Genomic DNA, 20,110 nt, shown 5'->3' on the forward strand with positions numbered 1-20,110 from the left:
TTAACCCCTTTTTTATAAATTTTAAAAAGCATAACTCAAAAAATGTAACATAAAAATGTTTTTTAATGTCAGAATAATTTTAATTTTGTCATATTTATTTTGTTTAATTACCATAAAGCACACTTGGACTTTATATATTTTTCTTTAATATTTGACTTATGATAACATATTTCTCAGAAATTTGTATATAGTGTGCCTACAATTATTTGTAGGATTTAAAATGTGCTCCGACTTCAAAGTGTTTGAGAACAACTGGTTTAAGGAGTGAGGAGTCCAGCCCCACTTTCTCGAAGCATGAGTAACTACCTGATGAAGAATTTTTTGGCACAGGAGATTTGTCTCCTCTCCCTTATTTATTTATTTATTTATTTATTTATTCAATCATTATATACTTTTTATGGATTCACCGAAACTTTTTTATTTTGAGTTAGAATTCAATGATGCATTATTTGTTGCTCAAATTGTTTTAGCTTTGGCTATGGGAAATTTTTACCTGGTTGTCATATCCTTTTTTTTTTTTTTTTTTTTTTACAGAGACAGATTGAGTCAGAGAGAGTGACAGACAGACAGGAAGGGTGAAAGATGAGAAGTATCAATCATCAGTTTTTTGTTGTGACACCTTAGTTGTTCATTGACTGCTTTCTTATATGTGCCTTGACTGTGGGCCTTCAGCAGACCAAGTAACCCCTTGCTCAAGCCAGTGTCCTTGGGTCCAAGCTGGTAAGCTTTGCTCAAAAGATGAGCCCATGCTCAAGCTGGCGACGTCGGGTTCTTGAACCTTGGTCCTTCGCATCCTAGTCCGACGTTCTATCCACTGCACCACCGCCTGGTCAAGCGCCATATCCCTTTGACACAGGCCGTCACATTAGGTACTTCCTATTGTCCAGCACCACAGAATGCTCCAGGCTCACCTTGTACATTTCCTACCCCCATCTTAAAATCAGCCATTTCTCCAGCAGCCCTTATTACTTTTACTGGGGAATGGAATTATAATCAAAATATGGCCTCTAGGGAAACTTTACTTTTTGGAAAAAAAAAATTAAAACACTTTTGAGAAAACACGAAGTATTATATTGTAGTTCAACTTATGCTGTACACCTGAATCTAATTCAAGATAACATTATATGTAAACTCTACTTGAAAAAAGATAAAAAATCAAATAGACCCAGACTCATAGAGAACAGGTTTGTTGTCGGTGGTGGTGGCTGGGTGAGGGAGGTAAAGGTATTGAGAAAAAGGAAAAAAGAGAAAAAACTCATAAACACCGACAACTGTGTGCTGACTGCTGGAGGGAGGTGGAGTTGAGGTCAGTGGAGGAGGTATGGGGTGATAAGTGGTGATTGATGAACTGAGGCTAGACTTGCGGTGGTGCACATACAATACTGTATACAGATGATGTGTTGTAGAATTGTGCACCTGAAACCCGCATAATTTTGTTAACCAGTGTCACTTCAATAAATTCAATGAAAAGGGCAAAATTTTTTAGTACAAAATTTTTTAAAAGATTTTTATACGCAGCACCCACCTGTCCCAGACATGAATGTAGATTGTGTCATATTGAGTTGTACAATTGAAAAATGTATAGTTTGGAGAACCAATTCAATCAAATAAATTAACAAATAAAATAAAATAAGTATATAAAATTGAAGTAAACACACAAAGACTTATTATAAATTCACAAAATAATCAAGATCTTGGTGAAAGAAGATAAATACCAGTCAATGAAGCTGAATAGAAATTTGAAATAGATTCATCCACATATAGTCAGTTGATTTCTGACAAAAATGCCATGATATTTCAATAGAATAATAGTGTTGTTTTAAAAAGTGGTGCTGAAATAGTCATCTATATGCAATTTTTTTTTAAAAAGAACTCAACCTGTACTTGCATCATCTACAGAAATGAACATGAAATGAAGTATAGAATTTAATGTTAACTTTAACTTTTAGAAGAGAACATAGGACAAAAAGTTTCAACCTCTGGTTAATTTAAAAATTTTTAGGGCACAAAAAAACTCCTTAAATGAATTAAGAAAATGAAAGATAAAATTGAAAGACAATATAATAATATTTATAAAACATGTCTGATAAAATACCAGTACTCAAAATATATAAATAACTTTGTAACTCAATAATAACATAACAAACAACCCAAAATAAATTAAAAAATATTTTAATTAACATTATATTATAGAAGATATGTGGTTGACAAAAAAACATATGAAAAGATGATTAGCAACATTTATTTATTAGAGAAATACAAATTAAAAATCACCATTAAATTAAACTACACTCTTATTGAAATGATTTTTAAAACTGACAATATTGAATTCTGGAAATGTGCAAGCAAATGGAACTTTGATACACTGCTGATGGTACTGTCACTTTGCAAAAACAGCATTATAATTTTCCTACTAAGAAAACTAAGACTCGGAAGTTCAAACTTGCCAGAGAACACATATTCGTTGTGGTGCAGATCTTAAACTCATATCTAATTTAAAATACTATTCTCTTTCAAGTATACTCTACTATCGTTGTATGAAAAAGTAAGGAATGAAACAAATGCATACACCCTCACAGAATAATAAGTTTAATGACAGTTGGCAATAATTTCCAGCCGCAAAGTGCATTACAGTGACTGAATTTGTAGGACTGCTTGAGAAGTCTGTGTGAGTTGCAGGCATAGGGTATACAGAACTCTGCTTCCTAACCTCCATCAGAAGTACTCACACTCTTTTACCCCACCAACCTGTGCTCATGCTCATTGTCAATTGGCGATCTTCACAGGAGAGGGGCAGACGTATGGGTCTGACATAACTCTTCATGATGTACCAATTATTCCAGCCTCAAATCAAGCAGAGGCTAAAATACTGGTACAGCCCAGAAAATCAAAGATATCTGAAATGAAACAGACACCCTAGAACTTCCAAGAGTCTTCTGTTGTTTTTGTTGTGTTCTCATTGTTAGGTCACAAGACAACCAATTTTCTTCTCACAGATATAGTGGGAGCGTTTGTAACATTCAGAAGTAACAATCTTCCCTTCTGTTGTCATCCTTGCACAGTTTCCTTTCTTAGAATCTTCAAAATTGCTTAACATAAAATAGAAGCATATAAATGATGTAAAATATTCATTCACTATTGCAGACACAATAAAAGATATTCACCAAAGTTAAGGTGGTAGGTTTTTCTTACTTTATAGACATATACTCTCGGTGCCCTAGGGTTTCTGAAAGAGTACCTTAAGAGAAATATAGGCATGAAGTTGAAAAAGCTGCAAAGACTCCTCTCCATGTATTCATTTACTGAGTTTAAGTTGTTACGATATGTGTGTGTACATGTATGTACATATATATGTATGTATACATGGTTATATATATGTGTGTGCATTTTTCCCTGTACACTTTCAGAAATGTAAACCAGAATCTGTGATTATAGAAATTCTTACTTTGCTTCTATTCTAGAGACTTACATTTTGTTAAATGGGTGTGATCCATCTTCCCACGTCCATTGACTGCTGATTCCTTTACGGTACAACCCAATCCAAGAGAGAGAGTGAAATTGGCTTTGAATGAACTTCTGTTATAAAAGAAATATGTTTTATTAGTAAGAATCCTTTTATAATTCTAAAATAAAGATAATCTTGTTGATATTTTTATTATTGTGAAAAACCAAAAATATAGAGATCATCTTCATCCTGATCTTATTTAAATTGTAAAATAATGGAAGCTCAGCTTTTGGTATTTTTTTAAATATAGAGGTATAATTGTGACAAAAGAAAACTACTCTCTTAATTTACCTATGTTTATTAAGACTTACTAAAATCTTTTAATTTGCTTTCAATACTATGGCTGTAGCTTAAAAATGAGGTCTGAGGAAAGTCTGATTTCTACTTTGGGCTCCAAGTGTGAAAGCTCACACTTTTCACTCTTTTTCTAATATTTCTGTAAGAATTCAGGGTGGGTTTAGTATAGTTATATAAGTATTTCTAAAAATCTGGTCACCATTCATTAAATCTTATATATTTTTATCTCTAAAATGTCATTATTAATTTATGATAAACAGAGATAGATATTGAAATATCACATTTGCTCCCTTATCTTTTTATTAATTTTAGAGAGAGAGGAAGGGAGAGAGACACTCACAGACAGGATAATCGATCTATTCCTGTATGTGCCCTGACCCAGGGATTGAACCAGTGACCTTTGTACTTCGGGAGGATGCTCCAACCAACCGTTCAATCTGGAGCTTGGCCAATTTACAATGTATATATTTTTATATAAGCTCTTTACCTTGTCAGTAAGCAAAATGGGTTTTTAAATTTTTATTTTATTAACAGCAATTGCAATTTTCTAGTTAAAATGGAAATATGTTGATAGAAGAGTTTATATTAATTTCAGGGGTACAATGTAGTAAGCTCCTATTTGTACATATACAAAATGATCACCACATTGTCTAGTTAACATCTACTACCATCCAGGCAGTTTTCTGTTGTACAAAAAATAAAATTAATTCAGACTTTGCAAATGTTTATTTTCTGGATTCAAATTTTTCTTTGTTACCTCAGAAACATTGATACGTGAAGACACATGTAGCCCCATGTTCATTGCAGCACTGTTCACAGTGGCCAAGACATGGAAACAACCAAAAAGCCCTTCAATAGAAGACTGGATAAAGAAGATGTGGCACATATACACTATGGAATACTACTCAGCCATAAGAAATGATGACATCAGATCATTTACAGCAAAATGGTGGGATCTTGATAACATTATAAGGAGTGAAATAAGTAAATCAGAAAAAAACAAGAACTACATGATTCCATACATTGGTGGAACATAAAAATGAGACTAAGAGACATGGACAAGTGTGTGGTGGTTACCAGGGGTGGGGGGAGGGAGGACAGGGGGAGAGTTAGGGGGAGGGGGAGGGGCACAGAGAACTAGATAGAGGGTGGCGAAGGACAATCTGACTTTGGGCGAGGGGTATGCAACATAATTTAATGACAAGGTAACCTAGACATGTTTTCTTTGAATATATGTACCCTGATTTATTAATGTCATCCCATTACCATTAATAAAAATTTATTTAAAAAAAACAAAACAAAACAAAACAAATTTTTCTTTGTTTTCTGGATGGTTTTGAAATTTATATCCTTTTATAGTGACTCTTGAGTTGTTGAAAGCCATAAATATAGATAATTTGATTATCCAATCACTAAGAGTGATTCTAGTGTCTTTAATCTATCTTTGACAGAATATTTAAAAATTAATCTTGACATGGACTATTAAGATATATTGCTTTTTTCAGAAATAATAGTAAATTAATTTTGCATTCAAAGCAAAATGATAAAGATTATGAAATAATTCAGTTCAGTTTTGTTTGGAAGCTAGTCTGAGTTAAAATTAAATAGGATTTAGAAATAATTGACCATCAACTTTAAATTCATATTGTTTTTCTTTTTACCTCTAACTCAGTGGTAATGTTATATTTTATAACTTTTTTAAGTGGTAAGATGATTTTTTTCCAGAGGAGCTGAAGCTAAATTTCTATAAAATTATCAATATAAGACATATAATTTTTCTTCATAAAATAACATATTTTAAGGCTAATATTTTTCTAACAGCATTATTTTTTACTTTATATTTGCTCTCTTGTGGAAATTCTACTTGTGCAGGAGTTAGATGAATTAAATAAAATTCTAATTTAATTTTCATTTGTAGTTCTGACTTTAACATAAGCACTTTGGATCTGAGTCATGTTACTAATGTATATAGTGCTAAGACACTCAAATATTGTGAAGCATTGAGATTTAGCCAATAACTAATGGCCATATATATATAGGTGAGAAAAGATAGGTTTATAATTTTGTATATGAAAACCATTTTCTTGTATTTTATTTATTAATTATTGTATTAGTTATTTGTATTACAACTCTAAAGCTACTTTTGCCCACCCCTGTACGGTGTGAGGTGGAAAACAAAGATATACATCACCAGTTCTTTTTCATCGTCTATCTTAACAAGTGTGGAGTCCATTTCATTGCAGAATTTCTTACTGTCTTCAAAGTTCTTAAGTTCATCCGAAAAATAATAACAACTGTTTCTACCACATGACCATTTATAGTCACACGTCCTGCTCTTATTTCCTTGAAAACAAAAGATATTGCCAGACCAGTTAGTGTGTCTCCTGAAAGGATGTGGAGATGTTGAGAAATCCTACTTAGTCCTTCTTAAACCATTTGCTTTATGAAACTGATAAGTGTCTTTCAGACTACTAAAAAATGCCCTTGTCTGCGTAAAGAGTTTTGTTACTTCTATTTCTCCAAATCTATGCATAATATCATTACAAATTTTAGAGAAATTTTCAAAGAAGATTGATATTTTTCCTCACAACTCAGACTGAAAGAACTTTACAATGAGAAGTGCTTCTTTGTACTCTCTAGCCCAGTGATTCGCTCTCTCTCTCTTAGCAAAAGAGAGAGGGAGAGAGAGAGAGAGAGAGAAACAAAGGAGGGAGAGATAAGAACAGAGAGACAAGAAGGGAGAGAGATGAGAAGCATCAATTCTTCACTGCAGCATCTTAGTTGTTCTTTGATTGCTTTCTCATATGCGCCTTGTCCGGGGGATACAGCAGATGAAGTGACTCCTTGCTCCAGCCAGCAACCTTGGAATCAAACAAGTGACCTTGGGCTTTATGCCAGCGACCTTTAGGTTCAAGCTAGTGACCATAGGGTCATGTCTATGATCCCACACTAAAGCTAGCCACTCTGTGCTCAAGCCAGCAATCTCGGGGTTTCAAACTTGGATCCTCTGCATCCCAAGCCAATGCTCTATCTTCTGTGCCATCACCTGGTCAGGCTAGACCACCGATTTTCAACCGCAATGTCACAAGAAATTTTTAAACATGCAGCACCTGATTATTTATTCAGGAGCACTGGCCTCTTTTCTCTTAGATTGTCAAGTAAAAAAATGGCAGCTAACAAAACAAGAGCTGTATGGTGTGAATGAATCAAAATTATACTTAATTTTTTTTTGCCAGATTAACAATAATATATATTTGAAGTGCTACCAAATTTTTGTAATCACCTTATGTGTGTCATGTGTAGAAAAGGTTGAAAATTACTGCTTTCGACTGAATAAAATCTGTAGGTACAGAGACAATCTAAACTTAGTACTGCCTGACCTGTGGTGGCGCAGTGGATAAAGCGTCGACCTGGAAATGCTGAGGTTGCCGGTTTGAAACCCCGGGCTTGCCTGATCAAGGCACATATGGGAGTTGATGCTTCCAGTTCCTCCCCCCCTTCTCTCTCTCTGTCTCTCCTCTCTCTCTCTTTGTCTCTCCCTCTCCTCTCTAAAATGAATAAATAAAAAAAAAATAAACTTAGTACCTGATCTACATACCCATAATAAAGGTCCTAATAATGAGTACAGGGTCTGGTAATGAAAACCTAGGGTTTTTGTTTGTTTTTCTGTTGAACTGGTACTACTTTAAAAAATATAATATTATGCATATAGAAAAATCTAACCTAAAGGACAGGTGATTTATTTTTGTTCAATTAAATAAAGAAGAAATTTGGAATTCACAATTGTTTATTCTATAAGAATATTCAATTTAAGCAGAATATCAGATGATTGAGGGAAACTGAGAAACACTTGTTGGTCTCAGTCTTCAATCCATTTACCTGCATACCTGTGTTAGGTGGTTCCTCTTTGGGAGTTAGGTTTTTAAATGTGGAATTGTCTTCCTTTATTCTGCAGTCCAGTGGCGATTTCTGTGTTTGGCATTTCTGATGAGCCTGGAAAACTTTACTCAACATCATTAGCTCAAGGAGAATATAACATGGCGTTGAATAAAAAGCAGCATTTTAATTTTAATATATTAGTCAATGGTGAAGAGTAAGGGATATTTTTTTTGTATCCACTTTAGGCATTTCCTCTCAGCATATGATTTACACTGACATCTATCATTTGTTGAAAATACATTAATTAATGAAAACACATTTTAGTGAACCTTGAAGACAGAACAATGAATTATGCAAAGATTCTGTCCTCAAGAAATTCACTCATTGCAATGCCCACAGTGAGCAGTTAAAGTACTATGTGATGGGTGATACAAAGAATATTGAGTGTTGCTGCTAGAACTCAGCAGAGAGTTGAATGACCAAATGGAAAGTATAGAATATTGTGATGCAATCAGCAAGACTTCACATATTAATGTCCATCTTAAATTTGTCTTTTCTCTATGGATGAAAGAAAGGCAAAAAAGTGAAAAAGACACCAAAATTCTAGTTTGCTGCAATACTTTTCTAAAGTAACAAATGGAATAAACATGAAATATTAAAGTAATGTAATCCAAAGTTATTCAGTACATCAAAAGATAGGTTTTATATAAGGGATCTTAGGGAGATAAGAATGGAAAGACAAATAAATATCATGTCATCAAAAGATCAGGTTTTACTTCTAAAAAGCACATTAAAATTAAAAATACACAATGCCCCTCATAGAACGGTGGCATGATAAGCTTAGCAAAACAGCCAATATGAAATCAAGCATTATGAAAAGAAACAAAACAAAACATTTAATATATTCAAAACTTGTCTTAAAGGTATATTTTAAATTAAGAAATAGCTACTAAATCATGATAAGAACAGTAAGAGTCTGTAAAACTTGAATCATGTCCTGTTCTCTTACCTCACCTGAGGTCAACATCATGGAGTATACACTATAAGTGGTTGTCACCAGGAAAAGTAAGCTCCTTTTCATCTCAGGTCCCAGTCTATGATATCTCTACATAGACATCATGAGCTAAGGCTATCTCTCCAGCATTTTTTATTCCTCCTAGTTCTATATTGCACAAGTTAAACTCTAGGCAATGTGGCTATGGGGTTGGGGCTCCTCTCCTCCACCCAACACATTCCTATAGAGTAGAGGAGCTCCCTCAGTTGGAGTAGGTCAAGAATATTGGAGCGTTGTTTGCTCTCATCTGAGCTCACATTCCAGATTACCTCTCAGTAAGAGAAAGGCAAGGTGAGAAAACCAGAGGTTACTCTGCCTTCCTTCCATGACCTGGCTCATAAAGCAAAGGTGTTATCCAGAAGAGTGGGCCACTGTCTCTGTTTCAAACATGTCATTAGACAAGGAGCTACAAATTTTCCCAAAGGAACTAATTTTATTTGATCTGGAAAGTTCAAGCCAAAGGAGGCTCTTGAAAACCATGGACACTGAAGGGACTGTGGTGGAGGTGGGACGTGAGGAATAGGGAATGGTTGTAAACAGCTAAGAAGAGGTTTCTACCTCCATTAAAGCAATCATTTTAAAAATAGTTGAGTCAATTTATCGGAGAGAATGGAAGACATATCTAAAAAAGCCTTCTTGGGATGAGTACAAATGTTAAAGACTGGTCTCAAATACTACCCCTGAAAAAAAGACAGGCCAAATTAGATTAGATTTTGAAGGAGTTTATTCCTCAGAACATCGTCCAAAACTGGAGTCATCAGCCAGCAATTAGTAGAGTAACAGATGGCTATGATACCAACACAAGCAGATATCTTAACCATCTTAAGTGAGATCGGGGAAAGACAGAGTCAAAGAAGACTTTGCTAAAATCACTGTCATCTCTGGGCAATTGTGCATATGCTCGAAGCTCTATCTTCTGGTTGAAAGGCTGAATGCTCTTCCCCTAATATTAGAAACAAGATGACAATATGCATGTCACCACTTTTATTCAACATGGAACTTAAAGGTGTTAATTAGTTAAATTATCCAAGAAATGACATAAAACTATCCAGATAGTCTATGGAGAAAATCTGAAAACATTCACTAAAAACTTCTAAGAGCTAGTGAACTACAATGCTACATGGTGTAAGAGCAATATAGAAATATAACCGTATTTCTTTATACTAACAGCAATGTTAAAATTAAATTTAGAGAAAATATTTATAATAGCATAATAATAATAGAATACTCAGAAATAAATTTTAAATAGGTAGTGTAAAAATCTACTCTTAAAAATTAAACGACTTTGGAGAAATATTAAAGAACTGAATAAATGGAAAAATGGCTCATATTCACCTCATATCACTTAACAAACATTAACTCAAAAGTGATCATACATGCAAATGTGAAAACTAAAAGTATAAATTTTTTAGAAGATATGTGTAAACTCTTGTGATCCTAAATTAGGCAATGGCTTCTTAGATATAACACTCAAAGTACAAGTAACAAAAGAAAAAAGATACATTGCACTTCAAAATTTCAAAGGTTTGTATATCAAAATTTACCAGAAAAAGAGTAAAAATGTAACTAAAATTATGGGAAAATATTTGCAAATCACATATCTGATAAGGGGTTAATATACAATTTAATTATATATGCACAATAGAATATTTTTTGGCAATTTAAAGGCATATCAGACTGATATATTCCATCACAGATGAACCATGGGAACTTTATGTTAAGTGAAAGGATTAGATTGTCGAAAGACATTTTATTATATGATTTTATTTTTATAGAAAGTGTAGAATTGTATAGTAGGAATACTATATTTCATAAACATTGCACACGCCGACATCGAAGATCTTGGTTTGCAAACCAGCAAGCTTAGAGCCAAGGTCATTAGACAGGATGGTGCTCTTTAAAGTTATATATAATACTCACTGACTGTGATTGACTCTAGCTTCCTTTAATGCAAGACTTCTTAGTTATTTTTAATTACCCACAATGTCTAACATGAATAGCAAATAATCTAGAGCCGTGGTTCTCAACTGGGGGTGATTTTATCCTTCAGAGGGCACTGGCAATATCTGGAAACTTTTTAGATGTAACTGCTCTCATCTAGTGGGCAAAGTTCAGGGATGCTTTTAAATATCCTATAATGCATGAAACAAGATCCCTAACAAAGAATTACCCCACCAAAAAATCAATAGTACTGGCGTTCAGAAACTATAATCTAGAGGAAAACTTGTGAGATGAAAATAATAAAAAGTGATAAAATGGGTTTTAGGAAGAGAGAACTAACATCTAGTTAAGGAACTAGGAAATATGTCATGGAGGATTTTGAAATGTCATCCATATTTTATAAAACGGGTATGAAATGCATAGGCAGAGATGGGCTGTAGGCAGAAGGCTGTCCAGTGAAGGGAACAGCATGAGCAAATGTGCCAGGAAAAGAAGCTTAGAGAACGTGTGGGAAACAGCAGTTGGTCTAGAACAGTGATTTTCAACCTTTTTTTCACACGCACTCATAAACTAATTACTAAAGAAAAAGGGGCCCTGAGCTCTTCTTCTTTAGTAACTAATTTATTTGTGCCATGAGATGAAAATGGTTGTATTTAGTCAGAGGCACTGACCTTAGTAATTAGTGTGTGTTTGTGCCATGAAAAAAAAAAAAGGATAAGTTGAAGCTAATTTGAAAATGAGTAAAACTGAAAATTGTTTGGTTCAAATTAGATTACGATTATAAAAGCAAATATAAGTAGGGGAGTTTTAACATAATTCAGTAGAGAATGAAAAAAACCATTAATGATTTCTTGGCATTTTGAGGACATGATCAGAGCTATATCTGCAGAAGTTTTTGTGCCAATGTCAACAGGATTTTGAAGTCTGTTGATGTTAGGACTTATTAGGAGGCAATTACAATATTATAGGAGAAAAATATGTTGAACTGAATTTGACATTTATAAGAATAAATAATTAGAAAAGTAAATTTGAGGTGCAGAATGAAGGTTCCAAGAGGACTTGATAGTAATTAAAAAATGTCAGAGAGGAGAGAGAAAGTTAATGTGCACACAGCATGATCAACCAGCAGCAAATGCTCATTATACCATTCCTGGCAATATCCTGGATACAATTCAGGCATTATATGTAAAAAACAAAAAAAAAAAACAAAAAAACACACACAAACAAAGAACACCAGAAGCTTTTAATGAACTTTGAAATGGCCAAATGATTACATTCGTGATGAAGGCAGAAGGAGGGGTTTCCTCGGTAGAAATGGAGATCATGGCTATGGAACTAGTAGGAGAGAAATACTAGTAAAAATAGTGACTCCTAAGAAAAAGATAATTGATTTAGGCCCCAGATCTTGTTTAACTTACCCATGAATCCCAAGATTCCAGTTGTTAAAAGGAGAAAGAAACAGAGGATTCCAAGAATGAGGCACCAGGTAAATGGAACTGAAGATGCTGCGCAGAGAGGAAAAGAGAGATTGAGGAACTCAGCAAATAGAGGACTGAATTGAAGAGGAGAGTTTACAAGGAGACTCCATAAATTAAAAACCTTACCTTTTGAATGTCTTCAGATTTGAAATCATAATTTAAATTGGATACTGACCAACTGGAACCAACAATAGACTGAGAATTAGATGCCTGGGTTCTGCTTCCGATTCTATCACTGTGTTCTCTTGGGGAAATCATTTATTCTAACTTTACCAAGATAATCCCCTGATTCAGTGCAATGATTTATGAATACAGAGGAATATTAGATCTATGGACTTGGTTTTAAAAATGTAAATATACTTTTAAATAAGTCATTTTTATTTATTCCCAATCAAAAGATATTTATTATTTTGGAAATATCATATGCTTGCATACACATAACAATTTTCTCATTGGATTCTTTCTCACTAGTGTCCTTCAACAGTAAGATTAAGCACAGCTATTGTAGAGAAGAAATTAGAATCACAACCTTATATCTGATCATGTTCACTAAATATTGTCTCTTGAAACTTTGTAGAATGAGTGATAGTGATATCAGGAGAGTCACAATTGTTTCCAAAGAAGTTGAAAAGAAACGCTTTTCCTGCTTACTCAGAAAGCACGTGTGTGTACAGAACTCAAACTACATTTATTCTCTGGATATTTAATTTTCAATACTGCTTTTTCTGAAGGAGTTTAAATTATAAAATATGATTTAAAAAACTTCATGAAACTCGAACAATAGTTCAGAACAGAGTTTTCTGCCACACTTTACTTGAATTATGTACACATAGGCTCTGTAATTTGAGGACATGCAAGCTGGTCCTCTACATAAACTCTACCTCTTTCTTTAGATGATCGAGGTCTTGTTATCTTGGTCTGATTGGAGTGTGAAGCAGATGTTTTCACATTTGAATAAATGCGCTGCTCTTTTATCTCTGGAAATTAAAACAGAGATGTGGTTAGTGCTTCATAGTCACACTATTTCTCACAAAACATTAGGCTATTAATATATGTGAATAGAGTTGACAAAAGATTTATTTCTCAAATAAAAGAAATCTACATAATTGTTTTCTTCTTCCTAGGTAAAGCCAATTGGGCAAATCTTTTAAATGACAAAATCTGAAAAATAAGTAGGATGTAATGTGTCATGTGCTAAATTATGATGAAAATCTTTTGAGAAATTATTTAACAAAGAACAGAAAATAATATCAAGATTCAATAGGGATTAAGAATTATACTCACTTTCTTTTTGTTTTTGCTTCTTAGAAGGAAGATATTTCACATCTGCATGTGTTATATTTTTTTCATTCATTTCTGAAAAATTTTAAGATACAAATATAAAAGGCACAAGTTGACAGTCTTTTTCTTTTTTTTCTAGGATTTCAGGTTCTATCCTTTCTAGGTTCTCTCTATATAATTAAAATTAGTATTTCATGTCATTTAATTAGTGATGAATGATTTTACTTTTGTCATTTTTTTTTCAAGAAAGATTTTTACAATAGGTTATTTCCTTTCCCCTTTTTAAAATTATCAATCATGATCTTCCTTTAGATACTTGGATACTGACATTTTATTGATACTTGTTACACCTGGATTCTTCCAAACATAATATTTAATTTAATTTCACAAGGTTAAAATGCTATGAGTTATGAAATTTTTATATTACATTTAAAAATAGTCCCTGTCCAGAAAAGTGCCAAGTAAAATTTTATGAGTCATTTGTATTATAAAGTTATATCATGTTACATAATGGAATATTATAAAATTTCTCCTTCATGATCTCTCCTGATATATTTTTTTAATTTATCTGCACCTTTGTAAAGACTCAAAGACATTTTGCTTTCTATAATCTCCTAGAAGATTGTTGCCATCTCTACTAACATGGTGTTAGAAATGAATTCCTTACAAATGGAATGCACGTTGATTAACAGGCACTCCTATTGGGTGAGTTGAGTTATGCCATAATATTTGAAGGCATATGTTAAAAGCAACTAATTACCTTGAAATATTGATTTTACTTGTAAGTTAAAAGTAAATTAACTTGTTTTAAGTATTTTAAGTATTATTTAAGTATACCAAAATTTATATAAAGTAGAATTATGATTACAGAAATAAGTTTAAACATTCTTATGTCCACTAGTTACCCGTGTACCATCAACTGAAACACTTTTTGCATATTTTTATTTCCTCAACATCATGCTCCAATGTTATCCTTTATGAGTAACAAATATATAGACTTTGGTGTGTTTATAATATTCACTATGTCATTTAATTATTTCACACAAGATAACATCATAAGAACACAGAAATACATTTATAGTACCTTTAAAAATTCTTTACCTAGTCTGGAATATATCAAGAATATTGACATATAGCACATAAGTAAGCAAAGTTTAAAGACAGATGTGATATAGAGAATCATATTACTATATAGACAAAAAATAATAATTGATTAAGTAATTACTTAATTACCCATATCCTGTCCTCAGTGATATGCTCTTTCTATGCATTTGTTAATCCAACAGATATATTGAAATATTTGCTAACAAAACTATATTCAAAGATAAACCAAGAAAACTTCATAGGAGGTAATTCACTTGCAAAACAATTTTTAAATCTGAATTGCTCAGTTCATTTGCCTGCAAGAATGAATGTAATAGATTAAAAAAAATCTATTCTTTTGCTTTGTAAATGCAATCAAGTGGCACTGAGAACAATGAGAGGTGCTGAGCCTACAGCTGTAGAGATAGTTGGTGATACCTGTGTCAGTGTGGGAGAATTGTTGATGGCAGTGGAGTCTGGTCCAGATGGAAGAGGTGGCCCTGCAAGCAGATGGACTGGATGTGGGTGAGCTGGAGCACAAGAAGACTCTTTTGTGCTCTCTTTCTTATCTGTCCTTGTTACCCATGAGCCTTCAGTATTGGTCAGCTACACAGAGATGTGAGAAAACAGTTCATATTTAATCTTCAGATTTCACCATCTGCATCCTTTCTCATGGAAGAAGGCAGTTTTTTTTTAACAGAGGAGATGAGTGAGAAGAATATGTTAAAGGCTGTGCCGATTTTGCATAGAATACAAAGTGCACATTGAAAAAAAAAGATCACTATCACCACTCTGACAACCACCACCAAATAGCCAAATAGTAAGATTTTATATATAATCTCTATAACAGCAAATAATGTTATGGGCTTTCAGTGGAAATTGTACTTAATGAGAATTTTACATTCATCTTGTAAACCACTATAATATTAGCTAAGTGAAAATACATGAACACTAATAGTCTCCCCCCATTTATCTAAAAAAAAGTTTGAATAATAAAGTTTTAAGGTCTTGAGCTTTATTGGAGTGAAAGATATTCAAACCCTGGTTCTTTTAAAAAAATATCTAATTTAATTGATATATATTTTGAAAGTTTTCTATAATATTTTCATAGTCTCTTTTTCAGTTTATTCCAGCACAAATAAAATATACTTAGACAAAATTTCAGGCTTTAATTTTTTTTTTGGTTCTTTTCCCCTCTAGTCTGTATACTAATTACAAAAAACAGAAATATATTATCTTTCTCTTCAGTAGTCTGATATAACATTGGTCATGGTGTAATGGGTGAGCCATGACTATGTGGTTGAAATACATAGATCTTATCTCAGTAGAAAAAGATTGAAATAGTTTTACCTGTTTTCACCATTCAATAAAATAAAAACACAGTGAAGAAATGGATTTCAATTGTGGATTTAATTTATACAAAAAAAATTTGAGTTGCCACATTTGCAAAATTTTTTCATTGGGTTCTAGAATAAAGAAATGATGATTAACGGGAAATTTATTTTGATATAAAAATAAGTTTTTATAGAAATTGTAAAACAGAGTGAGTGCAATCTTTATTGACTACTACAGATAGGGTTTTTTATGTTCTGGCTATATGTCCTTATTGGTTTTGTGTGGTCATTTCTCATTTTGTTCTTCTCTCTCCAACTGCTAGAGACTTCACTGAAAACAGGCATCTGGCAAACTCAACACTCAACACAGTTGTGACTGGAATATGAGAGCTTGAAAGTATTCGCTTAGACTCTAGCTTCTCACATTTGAGAAACCATCAAGTATTTTTTTTTCTTCCTAGTACTACTTTCTCCACTTAATCATAAAGTTGTCTCTGATCTACTTCTTGATCCTTTTTTCATTATTATACCTTTGAATAGCAATTTATCTTTTAGAATTGATATAATGTAATAATTATTTTCAGTATAAAACACATCTACTTCATTATAATAAGTATTTCAGTAATTTTTAAATCTCTCATATTCAACAGAATTGACTATGATTATGTCACTGTAAAAATTAGCTTCTCCAATTTTGAAATAGTAATTCACCCAAATTACTGAACACTTTGCAAGATGTCAACATTGTGTTAAGCCTTTGCACGTATTACTAATAGGCATTGTAGTATAGTTGATGCCGATAGACCTGGTGGAGCTGGTGGTTGTTTCAGACATCCTTTCCTCAGCCTGGGCAGGAAGAAGAACAGACCTCTGTGGAATGAGAAGCAGCTGAGGTTTGTCAGTGTGACCAGAAAGCCAGATGGTGTGACAGAGCTACCTGATAAGCTTCTAGGTGGCCAAGGTAATACTGTCAGGAATGAATGTGCACAATGTGTGGTTTCTCAAATGTGAAAAAGCTTTGCAGCAAAAGAGCTCTTAAGTAAATAAAACAGTACTTTATATATTCCTATTATGTTTTCATAAATATGTTCTGCACAATAGTGAATTTGGAAGACAAAGTATAAGAACATTCAAAATATTCTTCAAATTTCTCATCTTTCTATTTTGCTAACAGTGGTTATGAAGTTTGGTGCTTCCAATTTCGTGTATTTGGTCAAAGGAGTTTCAGTCTCATCTGAAGTTACTACTGTTCTCTTCTGATGCTGGCTGTCTTCTCATTTAGGAAGCAATCTGCCTTTTCCTAAAAGGAGAGCTTTAGGAAACAAACCAACCACAAAACAATTAGAACCAGAACAGCTACACTATTTTTAATTATTAGTCTCATTCTACCTCACTCTGAAATTGTGAACAATCTAGATTTAGTAGCCAGTTCCTCTTCAGTTTAACCACCTTCCTCACCAAGTGCACATGTAAGCATTGAATCTCTTCTATGTGCTGCAGGGACAGTAATGAACACGAAGACATACTCACCCTAAGTAGTTTAGATAAATAAACAGACAACTTTGTCCATGTAGAAAAGTGTCCCTTACCTGTGTGGCCTCCATCATGGGACCTACCCACCCTCCCATCACTATGAGGATGTAAATTAAAACAAAAGATTCAACATAACCAACCTCCAAGTGCAGTAAGATATGAATGACCAGTTCTGAGGTCACAGAACGTTGTTTTAAGGTAAGCAGTCTGCTGCTACATGTTTCCCAGCTCCCACATTGTATTAATGTGCACTCCCCTAGCCCCCAACACATATGCTTTCTTTCAGGCACCTGCTCTCCAAACCTGACATGTTGGGATAGAAACCCTAACTCAGCATCAGAATTTCTGGTTTGTAGTTTGGCTTGAGAGAGAGAAAAAAAGCATTTATTTTGAGGTCTAAGAAATTCTATCTGTAATGCTAATCTTATTGAATTTTTCCAAGTCTGTGAAGTGAGCATTACTCTTATTGAACATATAAGAAAACAGAGATTTGGAGATTTGAAGTGACTTGTGAAATTTTTATAACTAGGTAGGATTTGAATCCTGGACTTCAGATAAATATTTCACAGTTAATGAAAGGACAGGTCTGCTTAGGCTCTTCATAGGACCTATCTCACTTAATCGTCACAGAATCCTCGGAAGTCTGAGCTGTAATGAATATGAAGGTTTAGGGTAGTGAGTGACTAGCCTCAAGTCACATATAGAAGCTCAGGCTGCCATTTAAGCCAGATCTTTCTCATTCCAGAGTTCATGCTTTGTTGCAAAAGGTTTCTTAAAAATATAGGCTCTTGTAAATTTATAGTCTGTACTCTGTGTAGTCCGTAAGGCCTGGTGTTAAAAATGAGTCAAGAACTAGCAATGATGTGTTCTTTGGCAAGTCATTTAACCTCTTATGGTTAGTATCTTTATTTTTAAAATGGGCCTAATAAGAAGGAGTTGTCAGCATTGGAAGGCTTCAGTATGCTTTTACACACTATAGGTTCAGTATGCTTTTATACACAGCAGGTCCTACAATAAACAATAGTTTCTCTCCCTGCTACCTTTCCACAACCATTACTACTTCTCCTATTCTAACTCTCTCTCTTTTTTCTTCTTTTCCAAGTGAGAGGAGGAGAGATAGAGAGACAGACTCCAGCATGTGCCTCTACTGAAATTCACCTGTCAACACCTGTCAGGGGCGAATGCTTTGCCCATCTGGGGCCTTGCTTGCAATGGAGCTATTTTTAGTGCCTGAGTCAGAAGCTCCATGAAGCCATCAGCACCTGGGCTGATGTGCTCAAACCAAATGAGCCATGACTGTGAGAGAAGAAAAGAGAAGGGGATGAGGGGTGGAGAAGCAGATGGTCACCTCTCCTGTGTGCCCTGACCAGGAGTTGAACCCAGGACATCCACTCTCCAGACTGATGCTGTACCACTGAGCCTACTGGCCAGAGCCCACCTTCTAATTCTCTATCTATCTTTGGCTAAACTTTATGTATGTATGTATGTATATATGTATGTATGCATATATATATGCATGTATGTACTATATGTATTTGCAACATTGGGATAGAGGACTAGGGATCTTCTTTTTCTGTTTTGAGATTGACAAACCCAGTCTATGGGTAGGGTAAACAGAGAAGAAAATGCCCAGCAGTTTGTATTCCGGAATATCCAGGTTCTATCCATGAAACTTCGATTACATTACTGTGTGAAATTAGTCTCTGGGAGGTCTTTGAGCTGACTGCTGCGTGCGATGACAAGTGGCAGACCTCAGTGATTCAGAGATTAAAGGTTGCTTTAGAGAACAGAAGGAGGCCTGTTGAGGGCCAACAACAGGCAGCATGACCTAATCTGTGTCCTCTGGGTTGGTGCATTGAGTAGACAGCATTTGTAATGAGTGTGGAGCAGAGTGAAAGGCAGCAAACGGAAGCACGCGGAGGCCGTCTCAAGCATGATATCTGTGGTGGCTAGAGGCTGGGAAGGGAAGAAAAGAACAAACAAGGGACTTGGTCACAACCTGTTAAAATAAGGCTGAGTTTGTTTCTGCATAATTAATTTCCCCTCTGTTTCCCACCTCACTGCTCTTTCCCCACACTCCCTATTAACCACTCTTACCTGATTTGAAAGGCCACTTAAATTGGTTTCATAGAACTGTACATCAGAAGATAAACAAGGCCTGTATAAAATCAAAGTGAATATCTGGCTCACAGAAACAGTTATCGGAATGTATTTCTTTTAACTGGTAGGTTGTAGATATTCATGAAGTAAAATTCATGGACAAAACTCAAGTATAGGAATAATTCACTTAATTCTCTGGTCTCTCTTCTTCTTCTTCTTTTTTTTTTTTTTGTATTTTTCTGAAGCTGGAAATGGGGAGAGACAGTCAGACAGACTCCCGCATGCGCCCGACCGGGATCCACCCGGCACACCCACCAGGGGCAACGCTCTGCCCACCAGGGGGTGATGCTCTGCCCCTCCCGGGCGTCGCTCTGCCGTGACCAGAGCCACTCTAGCGCCTGGGGCAGAGGCCAAGGACCCATCCCCAGCGCCCGGGCCATCTTTGCTCCAATGGAGCCTTGGCTGTGGGAGGGGAAGAGAGAGACAGAGAGGAAGGAGGGGGGGTGTGGAGAAGCAAATGGGCGCTTCTCCTATGTGCCCTGGCCAGGAATCGAACCCGGGTCCCCCTCATGCCAGGCCGATGCTCTACCGCTGAGCCAACCGGCCAGGGCTGGTCTCTCTTCTT

General features: G+C 34.7%; 1 protein-coding gene across 1 annotated transcript; it reads right to left on the reverse strand.

Moving 5' to 3' along the window:
- Nucleotides 1-2,310: 2,310 nt before the first annotated feature.
- Nucleotides 2,311-15,069, reverse strand: LOC136389368 (natural killer cells antigen CD94-like). The gene is made up of 8 exons (XM_066361174.1): nucleotides 14,957-15,069; nucleotides 13,439-13,510; nucleotides 13,036-13,131; nucleotides 12,095-12,181; nucleotides 7,690-7,803; nucleotides 5,994-6,145; nucleotides 3,470-3,576; nucleotides 2,311-3,089 (listed from the first exon to the last, which is right to left on the reverse strand). The coding sequence occupies exons 2-8, from the start codon at nucleotides 13,506-13,508 to the stop codon at nucleotides 2,963-2,965; spliced, it is 753 nt and encodes a 250-aa protein (XP_066217271.1). The 5' UTR covers nucleotides 13,509-13,510; nucleotides 14,957-15,069; the 3' UTR covers nucleotides 2,311-2,962.
- Nucleotides 15,070-20,110: the final 5,041 nt, after the last annotated feature.

This window comes from Saccopteryx leptura, chromosome 1 (genome assembly GCF_036850995.1).
Source record: "Saccopteryx leptura isolate mSacLep1 chromosome 1, mSacLep1_pri_phased_curated, whole genome shotgun sequence".
Classification (NCBI taxonomy): Eukaryota; Metazoa; Chordata; class Mammalia; order Chiroptera; family Emballonuridae; genus Saccopteryx; species Saccopteryx leptura.

Excerpts from the sequence above, each read along its gene's own strand:
- LOC136389368 (XM_066361174.1), bottom strand. The coding sequence starts at position 13,508 with ATGAATGAAAAAAATATAACACATGCAGATGTGAAATATCTTCCTTCT. Across the intron at positions 7,804-12,094 it reads TGGAATCTTGGGATTCATGG|TTTTCCAGGCTCATCAGAAA; the intron begins GTAAGTTAAACA and ends TGTTGAGTAAAG. Across the intron at positions 6,146-7,689 it reads AGAGGAACCACCTAACACAG|GAAATAAGAGCAGGACGTGT; the intron begins GTATGCAGGTAA and ends TTTGTTTTCAAG.